This window comes from Sus scrofa, chromosome 7 (assembly GCF_000003025.6).
Source record: "Sus scrofa isolate TJ Tabasco breed Duroc chromosome 7, Sscrofa11.1, whole genome shotgun sequence".
Classification (NCBI taxonomy): Eukaryota; Metazoa; Chordata; class Mammalia; order Artiodactyla; family Suidae; genus Sus; species Sus scrofa.
In genome coordinates, this window is record NC_010449.5 from 113,575,295 (window position 1) to 113,589,735 (window position 14,441).

The 14,441-nt window shown below is 38.8% G+C and overlaps 1 protein-coding gene across 2 annotated transcripts in view; it reads right to left on the reverse strand.

The window, feature by feature from the left end:
* The window catches only part of TRIP11 (thyroid hormone receptor interactor 11), a 76,006-nt gene that overhangs the window by 50,889 nt on the left and 10,676 nt on the right, over positions 1-14,441 (reverse strand). For both annotated transcript variants that reach the window (XM_021099621.1, XM_021099622.1), the window contains exons 3-7: positions 13,827-13,937; positions 9,743-10,018; positions 6,041-6,109; positions 4,604-4,769; positions 2,296-2,652 (exon numbers count right to left, since the gene is read on the reverse strand). In XM_021099621.1, the coding sequence (XP_020955280.1) occupies positions 2,296-2,652; positions 4,604-4,769; positions 6,041-6,109; positions 9,743-10,018; positions 13,827-13,937 (979 nt within the window). The remainder of the gene's footprint in view (positions 1-2,295; positions 2,653-4,603; positions 4,770-6,040; positions 6,110-9,742; positions 10,019-13,826; positions 13,938-14,441) is intronic.

Genomic DNA, 14,441 nt, shown 5'->3' on the forward strand with positions numbered 1-14,441 from the left:
CATGATTACTAATAGAAAGACCATTCAATCTGGTATTATGGATAGATCCATAAACAAAAGTGATTCTAGAAGAATACAAAGTACCATGAGTTCAGCTGAAGTAATTCATTCAATGCTCATTCAGGAAATACTGAGGATTTACTCTGAGGTCAGCTGCTAAACAAGAGGGAAGAATTTAGTCCATGCTTGCTCTCAAGGAGCTCACAATTCAGAGGGGAAGATAAACACATGACTGTTGTAGAGTATGATACAGAGAGCACAGGTGCTGCTGGAGCAAAAAGAGCAAACACCTGATCCAGACTAGGGGGGGCAGGGGCAGTCAGGCGAGTGGGGCCAGGGAAGCAGCAGGGCTGGGTACCTCCCGGTGGATGCCAACACCTGTACTGAATCCTAATATACTAAGAGTTAGTAAACATAAAGACACTCCACACAGAAAAAGCAACAAAAGCAAAGCTAACAGAGCTTAGACACAACACTGCTAGCTTAAGGAGCTATATAGCAAGTGCCACACAGCTAAAGCTTAGAATGCTAGGAGAATGAGAGGAGGTGAAACTGAACAGGTAGACACAGATCAGATCATGAAAGACACCCCATAACCAACTAAGCTGTTCAGACTATATCCTCAAGTCCACAGGGAGCCACAAAGTACTCAAATCAGGGGAGTGACCAGCTTTACATTTCTGGAAAATCATTCTGGCTGCAGAAATAAAACGTACTGCTAAAGAAGGAAACGTGGAGACCAGAGAATAACAGGTAGCACTTTTTAATGTTCTAAAGAGAACTTTCACAGCTAGTAACTGATAAAACCCTACTATTACAACCATGAATGAGATAGCAGTATTATCCCGACCACACAGACGAAAAAAACCCAAAGCACAGAGATGTTAAGTAACTTGCCCGAGGTCAGTTAGTGAATGGAGCTGGATTCCAACCCAGTCGTGTTCTTAACCAATATGCTATTCTGCTCTGTTAAGACACTACTACAATGAAACAAGCAAAAGGAAATTATGAGTTCTCCTGTGCTATAGCAGGTTAAGGATCTGATGCTGTCACTGCAGTGGCTCGGGTCACTGCTGTGGGATGGGTTCAGTCCACGGCCTGGGAACTATTGCATGCCTCAGGTATGGCCAAAAAAAAAAAAATTATGATTGGCTAAAGTTAATTTGGTGTCAGTGGAAACGGAAAAAAGAGGAAGGACTAGGGTTTGTTTTTATAGCAAATAAACTCATGGATCACCCAATATATTAAGTAAATAATTCATTTTGAAAAGAGCAGGGCTGTTCTGAAGACAAACAAGAAGTACAGAACCCTGCCAGACAGCCTTCCCTTTGCCTTCACAGCAGCTCCTAAAACTGAGGCACCTATGAGAAACCCTAGAATTCCTCTGAGATATAATCCTGCAATCACAGACAAGTCAAGGAAACAAAACCTACAGGACTTGCTAGGGGATGACTTCAAGTTTTGTGTTTTGGGAGATTAGTACCTGCGACCCATCACCAAGACAGGGGGAAGAGGAAAGGGTCACTCTACTTTGAACCTAATGTTCACGTGAACTGGCCACCCAGGTCAGGAGCGTGTGATAAATTACTAAGTCAGGAATACGGAGAGAGAGGTGAAACAGGGTCACAAGTACACAAAGACTAGAACTCTCCTGAGCAGGACTGAATGAGTTCATAAAGTGAGAGTTCACATCGTGAGAAGAGGACAGAGTGAAAAATAAATGCATCTTTTCAGTGGAAGGGCTCCTGTTTTCCTGGAATAAAAGAAGACTGGTGTTCAGCCTATATCATCCAACACTCACTTTTGTAACCTAGAACACTGGTAACTAATGATAATCTTGAGCAGGGTAAGTGGTACATGATACATGGCTCTTATCAGTCTCAGACCTTAAAATACAGATCATTTTGAAAGGTAATAGAGAATTTCAAAGAAGGTAGGCTGCATTCTCTGACTGAAGGGTCTGGGCTCTGATGAGTTACAGGAAGTATTTGGTATCCTCTCAACAAATGTCTACATAAACATTTCTCAGAAGTATATATGTCCTCCTAAGTCATTGACTTCTACGTAAATATTTAAAGGATGAGGAGTTGAGAGAAACCTAACCAATGCTTAACCCTTTTTAGGAGAAATTTCCTATTTGTGATCTATTAATTACGGCACTGAATCCAAAGCAAACAGTTCTATTCAAATGCCACACAGTCATTTCCATAAAGTGTCCAATGAGCCAAGTGTTTGTCTCTAAAAACTAGTATGGAATGAAACGCCAATCAGAAAAAAGTTCCAAACATTGTATACCAGACAGGGCTTGCTGCAGTCTGAACACTTCTTCCGATGTATCCTGTGGAATTCCTTCCTTTCCTGACACCGAATCACCCTGCTTCACAGCAGAAGGCTGCAACTGACTACACTCCAGTTTCAGGCTTTCACATTCTTCCAGTATTTGTCTGTTTTCCAAATTTAATCGTTCTTGCTCCTTCCTCAATACATCTCTGTCATTTTCTGCAGAATATAATTGTTTACTTATGTTTTTTATTTTATCCTCAAGACCTTCAATTTTTTTTGTAGACTCTAGTTTTTCTGTTTGTAGAACTTGAATAGTTTTTTGCATCTCTTGGATTTTAGAGCGATCAGTGACTGCAATTCCTGAGCCACCTAGAACACAAACAAAATCAGAGACAAATCAAATGTCAAGTACCAAGGGACAAACAGCCTGCTACACGCAACTCAAAGATTTCATAGACTTCAGAACTTGGAAGGCTTAAAAAGAAAAGTTAAAACAACACTGAGGTAATACTACTCTATTAGAGCAGCCAAAATCCAAGCACTACCACGACCAAATGCTGGTAAGGATACAGAGCAAGAGGAACTCGCATTCATTGCCACTAAGTATGCAAAATGGTACAGCCACTTTGGAAGAGTTTAGCGATTTCCTGCAAAACTAAGACATGATAATCTAATCATACTCCTTCGTATTAATCCAAAGGAGTTGAAATCTTACATCTACACAAAAACCTAAACAAAGATGTTTATAGCAGATTTATTTATAATTGCCAAAACTTGAAAGCAACTAAGATGACCTTCGGTAGGCGGATGATTAAAAACTGTGACACATCCAAACAATGGAATATTTTTATGGCTATCAAGCTATAAAAAAACATGGCGGATATGTACACCTGAAACTTCTATAATACTGTATATCAACTATACCTCAATAAAAAAATTAAAAATAAATTAAAAAAAACATGGAAGAAACTTAAATGTATATTACTAAGTGAAAGAAGTCTATCTGAAAAAACTACCATACTCTACATTGCAATTATATGACAATTTTTGAAAAAGTAAAACAATGAAGACAGTAAAAAGACCAGTGTCTGTGAGGTGGAATGAGGAGAATGAATAGGCAGAGTTCAGAGGATTTTTAGGGAAGTGAAAATACTCTATATGATATTAAAATGATATTATCTATTTGTCCAAATTCATAGAATGTACAATACCAAATGTAAACTCTAAGATAATACGGACTTTGGGTAATTACGTGTCTACGTAGTGTCATCCTTTGTTTAAAAAAAAAAAAATGTACCATTCTGATGAGTGACATACAAAGACTAAGCACATGGAGGAACAGAGTACAAGGGAGATTTCTGTACCTCAATTTTGTTATAAGTTTAAAACTGTGCTAAAAACATAAGATCTTTTTAAAAATGTTAAATTACTACAATTAACGAAGAATTTTAAAATAGTTAAGGAGGGAGTTCCCATTGTGGCTCAGTAGAAATGAATCTGACTAGTATCCATGAGGGATGAAGGTTTGATCCCCGGCCTCAATCAGTGGGTTAAGGATCCGGCATTGCCATGAGCTATGGTGTAGGTTGCAGACGTGGCTCAGATCTGACGTGGCTATGGCTATGGTGTAGGCCAACGGCTACAGCTCTGATTCGACCCCTAGCCTGGGAACCTCCATGTGCCACAGGTGCAGCCCTAAAAAGACAAAATAGAATAAAATAAAATAAAATAATGAAATTAACTAGTTAAGGAAAGATATTTGAATCAAATACTAAAAAGCCTTCATATCCGAGTTTGAAAGAAAGTGAAAACACAGAGTTCCCACTGCGGCGCAGCGGAAACAAACACAACTAGGAAGCATACGGTTTCGGCTTCGATCCCTGGCCCTGCTCAGTGGGCTAAGGATCTGGCATTGCCATGAGCTGTCATGTAAGTTGAAGACGCGGCTTGGATCCTGCGCTGCTGTGGCTGTGGTGAAGGCTGTCAGCTGCAGCTCCAATTAGACCCCCCCCCAGCTTGGGAACCTCCGTATGCCTCGGGTGCGGCCCTAAAAAGCAAAAATAAATAATTAATAAATAAATAAGAGTTTAAAAAAAAAAAAAAAAGAAAGTGACAACACACCAAACAATGCAATGAAATCTTGGTATTCTATCTATTTACCACTTTTCCATATCTGCAGAATCTTGACTATAGTGGTACCACCGCAGATTTCTGGCAGGTGAGCATTTAGTCATTCTTTAGAATTTCGTCCATGTTTACATCAGCTAGGTTTGTCATTTAATTATATCATTTAATATATTAAACTCATGAAATTAATAACCTTGTTGTAATAGATTTTCCAGTTCTTCAATTCGTTCTTCATAGTCACTTAATTCTTCTCGATGTCGACGAGTTATTTCTGCCAATTTCTGTTGATGTGCATTCTGCAATACTGACATCTCATGTTGATGGTCATCAATTTCTTGACTTCGATTCCGTTTAAGTTCCTTAAAAAATAAAAACAAAGTTAACCACATTTATAACAGATGGATTTACCTAGACTATTTCATTTTTGTCTAAACGGCCATATTATTAAAAATAATTCTCTGAATGTGTTCAGACTGAAATTTAAACACAGGCCCACAATTTGGACAATTCTAAAAGACTCCACCTTTTCTTATCTGGGACCTTAAATACAGTTTTTTCTTCTTTTAATGAGGGAACACCAGCAAGAAACAACTGAAACAAAAAGCAAATAAAAATATCTTTTTTCATTAGTATCTGTGACCATGAACTTATCTCAATAAAATATTCCACCACTATCAGTGTTAATCTATTTCTATTGTCCTATTGTAGCTATCTTCTTACTCAGCCCTTCCTTCCCTCAGTCTTAATGGGACCCCAAAGTGACAACCAAGGTGCCTTGCTTGCTACCCAGGTTGTAACCACTCTCTCTCTCCTGGGAACCTGGACCTCAAAGAGGGAAACTGGTGGGACCAGAAACCGTGTAAAAGCTGCACCCTGAGGAGTCCACCCACTGTGCCCCATCACCCAGACCTCCTATGCTGGTCCAACTCCTACCCTTCCTGAGGCTGAAATGCTCAATTCTTCCTTCTGTCCTGTGGAGACACTACTTCGGCTCCTTCCAATAAACTCTCTCACGTCTTACTTAGCCAGAGACGGTTTTTGTTGCTTAAGCCAAGAATCCTAATATAAACTAGCTTCTACTTCCTGAGAAAACAAGTGAAGCTATTTTTTGGTCCTATGCACTTACTTACGGGCCTGTACTTGACAAGGAACTTTACACTTAATTCTCAAAACAATCCTACAAGAGAAGTATTCTGATGATGGCCACTTCACTGATGAGAAACAACAGCTTATAAAAGTTAAGCAATTTTTCCAAAATAATCCAGGTCTGACTGAAGAACCTACCCACACGAGTACTGTCATAATAATAAAACCAAAACTTAAAAAAATTCTATACATGACAATAACTTACACCCTAAAAACAATTCATTGTCACGATAAGTACATGTAACTAAGACTTTTCCTTATTTTATTTATTTATTTGTCTTTTTGTCTTTTCTAGGGCTGCACCCATGGCATATGGAGGTTCCCAGGCTAGGGGTCTAATCAGAGCTGTAGCCACTGGCCTACGCAGGATCCGAGCTGCGTCTGTGACCTACACCACAGCTCACGGCAATAGCCGGATAGGCTTATACTTTTAATAGGCAAATTTTAGATGTGTTTCAGCCATTGTTCCAACAATCCACCTTACCTTAATGATATTTTGTAGTTTGCAGATTTCACTTTGATCGGAGTTATCTGGTCCTTGTGCTTTAGAAGTCTTGAGCAAAAAAAAAAAAAAAAAAAAAAAAAAAAGAATTAGAGAATAATTATATTGATTTTCTTTCCTTTTTTTCTTTTTTGGCTGCCCCACAGCACATGGAGTTCCCAGGCCAGGGATCAGAGCTTCACTGCAGTTGCAACTTACACAGTAACTGCAGCAACACTGGATCCTTAACCCACTGTGTCAGGCCAGGGATCAAACCTGCATCCCAGTGCTCAGAAACACTGTCTGTCGATCCCACTGCACCACAGCAGGAACTCCTATTTTCTTACAAAAGAGAATGCCAAATACGAATTTATTAAAAAATACTTTTCAAAAAAGGAGCATTTGCACAGGGAATCAGCCATATTTTATAATAACTTTAAATGTGGTACAATCTATAAAAATACTGAATCACAATGTTGTGCAACTGAAACTAATATAACATTATAAATCAACTATATACGTCAATCAAAAAAAATATATATATATATGTATGTCTTTTGTCTATTTAGGGCTGCACACACAGCACATAGAGGTTCCCAAGCTAGAGGTCAAATTGCAGCTGTAGCTGCTGGCCTTCACCACAGCCACAGCAACGCAGGATCCGAGCCACGTCTGCGACCTACACCACAGTTCACAGCAACGCCCGATCCTTAACCCACTGAACAAGGCCAGGGACCGAACTCACATCCTCATGGATACTAGTCGGGTTCGTTAACCATTGAGCCTCCTAAAGATATATATATTTTTAATTGTAAGCTTCAAAAAATGGGAGTTCCCCAGTGGCCTAGCTTGTCACTGTTACTGCTGTGGCTGGCACTCAATCCCTGACACAGAAACTTCTGCATGCTGTGGGCACAGCCAAAATAAAAAATAGGAGGCATTTCCCAGATAGATTATTATTAAAGAATGCCAGGCACCTCTTAAAGAACCTAGTCCAATAGAACCTAGTCCAACCTAGACCGAACGTGAGTCCTGTCCCTGGCCCTGCTCAGTGGGTTAAGGATCGGCACCTCTTGGACTACTGGACCAGGCACCTCTTAAAGAACCTAGTCCAAAAGATACCATTCAGGAATTTGTTAACTAACTGGGGAAGACAGCACTTTTACAAAACAAGGGAAACAACATAGAATATTTTTCTTGGCTTAACAAAATGTAAATTTGATGATAATTAAGCAGCTTCCTAAAAGATAATTTCTAAAATGGAAAGTTACCCAATATAATGCTAATGCTAATATTGCTAATAATGCTAATATTAATATGCTGGCTTTTGGGTTATTTTCTTCTCAAAGTTGTATATTGTTCATTTATCTTCAATAAATATAGTAACATTTACTATAACATGTTAAGGTACCAAAATCTGCTCTCTGTATAAAAGAACGAACACAGTGTATTGGAAAGAACAAAGGATCTGGAGTTTAAAGATGTGTGTTTGAAGCACAACTTAATCTCTGTGACAACAGGTGTATTACTTAAACTTTTATTTTGCTTATCTTCAAAATAGAGAAATAAACACTTCACGTAGTTATTAAAGATAATTTATTGGGTTAGTACATACAGCAACATAAAGTATAAATATTAATTTCCAATATGCCTTGCAAGAAAATTAAGTCTCCTGAAACATCCCAATTATGCCCCCCCTTTTTTCTTCTTTTTGGGCCACCAAAAAGAAGCATATGCAATTTCTCAGGCCAGGGATGGAATCCGAGCTGGAACTGTGGCCTATGCCTCAGCTACAGCAGTGCTGGATCCTTAACTCACTGCACCAGGTGGGCTGGGGATCAAACTGGAGCCTCCACAGAGACAAGGCCAATCATTAACCAACTGTGACCCAGTGGGAACACCACCAACTATGCCTTTTTCACCTTTATATCCCAGTACAGGTCTATCGTATAATAGGCATTCAAGATATGTTGAAGTGGGAGTTCCCTTGTGGCTCAGCGGTAACAAATCCAACTAGTATCCATGGGGATGTGGGTTCCATCCCTGGCCTCGGTCAGTGGGTTAAGGACACAGCATTGACGTGAGCTATGGTGTAGGTCGCAGACACGGCTTGGATCTGGTGTTGCTGTGGCTGTGGTGTAGGCCAGCAGCAACAGCTCCAATTCGACCCCAGCCTGGGAACTTCCATATGCTGCAGGTGCAGCCCTAAAAAGACCAAAAAGAAAGACATACTGAAGTAAATATACCCAAAAAAATCCATTTTCTCCACATGAAATCTTACCAAGCAATGTTTCTTAAAATGTGTTCCTCAGCTCAAGAGAATAACCTGAGTACTTATTTGTCTGAATGGATTTTCCAACACCTTAAAATAGGCTACAAAATACTAATCTCTAATCTCTGAAGGTAGGAAAGGGGACCCAAAATATTATCTAGTTCCTCAGGCTATTTGTACACAAAGCTTAAGAACTTCTGCTTTCCAAGGATAAGATGGACAAACATCATCCTCTCTAAGGTTTATTTTGAGGATTAGGAAGGTCCTGGGAAGCAAGGAGATGATTTTAATTGGGAAGATTTCTCCTGCATAAAACTAGATTACACTCTCAAAAAGATAGAAAATAATCTCTTTACTTATATATTTTACTTGTCTCCACACTGATCAAATAAGATCCATATGAATAATGTTCCAGTTTACTTTGGGTCTCGTGTGTGCGGGCAATCTCAATGATACATAAAATCTGATAAAACAAAAAAAGGATCCTTAGAAGAAAGTTTACAGCTCAATATAGGAAGGACTCAATTATTTATTTCATTTATTTTTTGGTGTCTATTTTAGGGCTACACACCTGCAGCATATAGAAGTTCCCAGGGTGGTGTCAAATCGGAGCTGTAGCTGCTGGCCTATCCCACAGATACAGCAACGCCAGATCTGAGCCACATCTGCAACCTACGCCACAGCTTGCAGCAATGCTGGATCCTTAACCCACTGAGCGAGGCCAGGGATCAAACCACACCCTCATGGATACTACTCGATTTCTTAACCCGCTGAGCCACAAGGGGAACTTAAGAAAGGACTTAATTTCTAACGTGTGAGAAACAACACAAAATAGTTCATTTTATGGTTTATAAAACCAGTTATCAGACTTTTCATTTTACATATAACTAGCACAAATGAGAACCTCAGACAACAGAAACAAGTAGTTTCAGATCTAGTTCCCTGGAGCCCTGGTTTCCACCAGTGACGCCTCAGGGACTCCAGGGAAAAAGGTGTTGGTTCGACCATGGCAACTCCATTTTTGTCTTAAGACCTGGGCTTGTAAATTTTATTTTTTGAAGAAACATGGTTCCCTTGGAGTTCCCTCATGGCTCAGTGGGTTAAGGATCTGGCATTGTCAATGCTGTGGCTCTGGCTACAGCTGCGACATAGGTTTGATCACTGGACCAGGAACTTACACATGCCAAGGTACAGCAAAAACAAACAAACATGGTTCTCCTACTTTAAATTTTTTTTTTAATCTCTTCCAAGTATCGTACAGAAGGGAAAACAGGCTGAGAAAGACGACATAAAATCACTTAGAAAGTCACTGGCAAAATTAAGAATTAGAATACAGGTTTTCGATTTTCTAGTCCAGATTCTTTCTGATACCAAAAGTTCTACAGAGAGCACTCACTCAATAATTTTCAAAAACTCACAAAAATTTTACCCACCTGTGCAATATGCCTCCAATGGTCAACTTCAGATTCAAGTCTTGAAACTTCATTTGACAACCTGTTTATTTCTCGTTGTGATGAAATCATGTCACCAAAGTCCATGTCGTCATCATGGAAAGCCGAAGCATGGCTTAAACCATAACCAAATGAAGACGATGCAGTGGTTGCTGGGACACCCCCAGCTCCTGAATTCACTGACTGTGCAGCTGACTGTAGCTTCAGCAACTGATCCTGCAGTGCAATCTGTCTTGCTTTAAGATGGCTGATTTCTACCTGTATTTAAATCCATATTTTAGACGAGGTACTTTAAAATAACCGTCTTGATTTAACAATGTTGAAAGTTACTAATAGTTTGGAGTTCCTATTGTGGCTCAGTGGATTAAGGACCTGATGTTGTCTCTGTGAGGATGTGGGTTCAATACCTGGCCTCACTCAGTGGGTTAAGGATCTGGCGTTGCCACAAGCTGTGGCAGAGGCAGCTCACATCCAGTGTTGCTGTGGCTGTATTGTAGGCCTGCAGCTGCATCTCCAATTTAACGCCTCGCCTGGGAACTTCCATATGCCATAGGTTCAGCCATAAAAAGAAAAAAAAAGATAAGTTCTAATAGTTTAAAATTAGCCAATCATGGTACTCTATCACAACTGAATCCAAGTTGTCTAAACATACCAATATAACATTTTTACTTCAAAAACAAACATGGTTATCATAGATTAAAACATAGTTAATATTTCAATTAGGATGAGGATCAAAATTTCACTCAGATGTCAACAAAAGCAATGAAACTCTCAGTTAAATACTGGTTTACCATCTTCTACATATCATGTAGTACAGGCAATTTCTTAGGGTTTGATTATCAAGCCTAAAGAAGTGGCAAATGAAAGCTGTACCAGTCTCTGCATTGCAAAGTTTCCTTAGAACACCTGTTGGAAGAGTCTAATGTAACTGACTATGGCTGGATTCAGGCTGGATTCATGTACCATGAATCAGGGTAACTTTGTACTATTTCTGCAAAACGCAGCTGAAAGAGAGCTTTAGCTAAATCCAAAATTCTCAGGTCAGATAATAAAGTAAGCCTGTGATTCTTAGGTTTAGAAGGACATCAAGCATTGAAAAGAGGTCTTCGCGTTAGCCCTGGCAAAGAGAGGCCAGTGAAAATCTGACTCTACTAATTAAGGAAGACAACAGTGAAAAAAAAATTGTGAAACCCTGAGCGGAGTTTTGACTGAAGATTGCAATACCAAGTCAATGTCCAACAGAAGTTATGAACACAGGACTTACCATAATGCCACATCCATTCCAAATGAGAGATACTCAAACATAACAGTGAGTAAACTAGAGAAAACTGAAATAAGCTTTCTTATTTCAGACTAGAAACAAGAAAGTTAAAGACGAGTTAAAGACTCTAACTAGTCCCTAAGACACCTTGCCACAGTGGAAAAATTTGATAAGGAGGAAGTAACTAACAAGTAACAGTATTTCTACATGTACAATGTCGAGCAATTAAATAAATAAAAACCCGGAATTAAATAAATAAAAACCCGGAGTTCCCGTTGTGGTGCAGCAGTTAACAAATCCGTCTAGGAACCATGAGGTTGCGGGTTCGATCCCTGGCCTTGCTCAGTGAATTAAGGATCTGGCTTTGCTGTGAGGTCACAGATGCAGCTCGGATCCCACGTTGCTGTGGCTGTGGCATAGGCCAGCGGCTACAGCTCCAATTAGACCCCTAGCCTGGGAACCTCCATATGCCGTGAGAAGCAGCCCTAGAAAAGGCAAAAAGAAAAATAAATAAATAAATACCCAATACAATTACATAAAATGTCATAATAAACAGGTTTTTTGCATACCAGAGCCCCTTCTCTAATGGAGGTACACAGTGATGCACAAACTTCATTTTCCCATAAATGAGGCAAATTGCATCTTTGAGGAACATGAACATTACAATGAGGGCAGCAAACAGATTCAGAAAATGGCAGATCTAAAGTATATCCATACATTATCTCTCATTCTACTAAAAAGTACTGAAATTAACATTTTTTTCAAATACAGCTATAACACAAAGAAAAGTTCTCATTATACAATAGACACAGACATTTATGTCGAGTTATAGAGTTATAGAGTTAAAAAAGTGCAAATGCTATGGAGTTCCCCTCGTGGCACAGCGGAAACGAATCCGACCAGGAACCATGAGATTTCGGGTTTGATACTGGCCTGGCTCAATGGGTTAAGGATCTGGGTTGCCATGAACTGTGGTGTAGGTCGCAGACTCGGCTTGGATCTGAAAGTGCTGTGGCTGTGGCGTAGGCCAGCGGCTACAGCTCCAATGAGACCCCTAGCCTGGGAACCTCCATATGACGTGGGAAGCAGCCCTAGAAAAGGCAAAAAGAAAAAAAAAAAAAAAAAAAAGAGTGCAAACTCTAATAACAGATATTCCTAAACTTGAATTGTTAATCTGTCCTTTAATATCAATAGTTAAGTAGAAATGCCAAAATTTTCCATAGCAGTTTTTAACTAGGATCAGAATTAACTATGGGGTTTTAGAAAAATACCAATACCAGGGCCCCTTCCCAGCACACTAAGTCAGAATCTTCTAGAGGACCTAATAATGTGTATTTTTTTATGATTCAGCTGTAAACCCCAGGGTAGGAACTACTGCTCTACTGGAGTATCTGTAAGTAGGAGCTGCTCAAAGTACGGTCTGTGAACCAAGGCCATGAATGTTTGCTCTCAGTCCATGACAAGAGAAGTACAGAAATTGAAAGAGTAAGGCTTAAAGACTTTTAAAGCAATTTGATAGGGTATTCTTATATCTGCTAAATCTTTAAAAAAAAAAAAACAAAAAAACTTTCATTTGAACTTGTAACTTTTAGATTCATTTTTCGCAATAAATCATTTTTATTGTATTTTTTAAAATCAATTCCAAACTTTGGAAATTTAAGTTCTCTAAATGTTTAAATTTATCTTTAATTTATCTTTTATTTTTCATCTTAGTTATGTCAGAAAAAAAAAACAAACCTAGAACTCAATGCATCTAAATTTTGAGAACCCAAATATAAAGTTACGATAGAAATGAACATTTAATCAACACACCGAGAACACCCCAGTGATGTGGATAATTAAGCAAGAAATGGCTCAATTCAGTAGAAGCATTTGCTGAATTCCATTTACATACTAAACATTAAAAAGAACTCAGTAACAAAATGAAACATGGGAACACAGTCCACACTGTAAGGATTCATAGTAACACTGGTTAAATTATACAATACTATCATTGTAGTATTATCCTGCAGAGGAAAGACATGCTACTTCCAAAATAACTATTTCTATCAAACTAAAGGGGAAAAAAAAATCATAGAATAGTATAAGTCAACTAAAAGATACCTAATATTCTATATTTCCATGGAAAATCAAGTAAATGCCAATAAGTATATATTAACACTTGTAGGCAAAATTATTTCTTTTTTTTGAAGTTACTAGCAATCACTGATTTAAAACAAGTTTAGGAGTTCCCATTGTGGCGCAGCAGGAATAAATCTAAGAACCATGAGGTTGCAGGTTTGATTTCCGGCCTTGCTCAGTGGGTTAAGGATCTGCTGTTGCTGTGAGCTGTGGTGTAGGTTGCAGACGTGGCTTGGATCTAGCGTTGCTGTGGCTCTGGCGTAGGCTGGCGGCTATAGCTCCAATTCAACCCCTAGCCTGGGAACCTCCATATGCTGTGAGTGCAGTCCTAAAAAAAAAAGGACAAAAGACAAAAAACAAAAAATAAAAAATAAAACAAGTTTAGATAAGTAGATAAGAAGTCTCATAAAATCAAACTACAAGCAACAGATGCTAAAGATATTTTATACAAAGACTTTTCTTCTTTTGGAAAGTAGAAATTAAACTTCACAAAGGTCAGTATATGTATCATAAATTTAGAAGCTTAGAGAGTTCTTGTTAAATTAGTGATATCACACTGAATTGGGCATTATTAACTTCAACACCCTTTTTTACATGTAGAATTAGAGCTTGATTTATAACTCTTAGAAACCTTCCTAATATGTTACAGTGAAATAAATATGAAGTAACTGTAATAACTTTTACCTCTTTCTGTTGCAGCTGATTTCGATAACTCATAGACTGCTGCTTTATTTGAAGCTCTGATGCTTCATGCTTCTCTTCCAGATCAGTACACAGTTTTTTGAGTCTCTCATTCTAGAAGCAAGAAAAAGTGTTTTCAACAAAAAGATTATAAAACATGTTAGTAACAGTTATGTGCATGGCATTATGAAAAACATACTGCTTCTTTAGACATAAAGAGGTAATACAGTAGGTCTCAGAATTCTGGCCTTTAAAACACACTTTCAACTAAAGTTACAAGTGCAATAAACATTTTTATAAAGATTATGAATAATTCTGAACCAAAGTGGGTTTTTTTGTGGTGGTTTTGGGGATTTTTTTTTTTTTTTTTTTTTGCTTTTTAGGGCCACACCTGCAGCATTTGGAAGTTCCCAGGCTAGGGCTCGAATTGGAGCTACAGCTGCCGGCCTACACCACAGCCCCAGCAATGCCAGATCAGAGCCACATCTGTGACCTATACCACAGCTCATGGCAATGCCAGATCCTCAACCCACTGAGTTAGGCTAGGCATCGAACCCATGTCCTCATGGATACTAGTTGGATTTGTCACTGCTGAGCCACAATGGGAACTCCAATTTT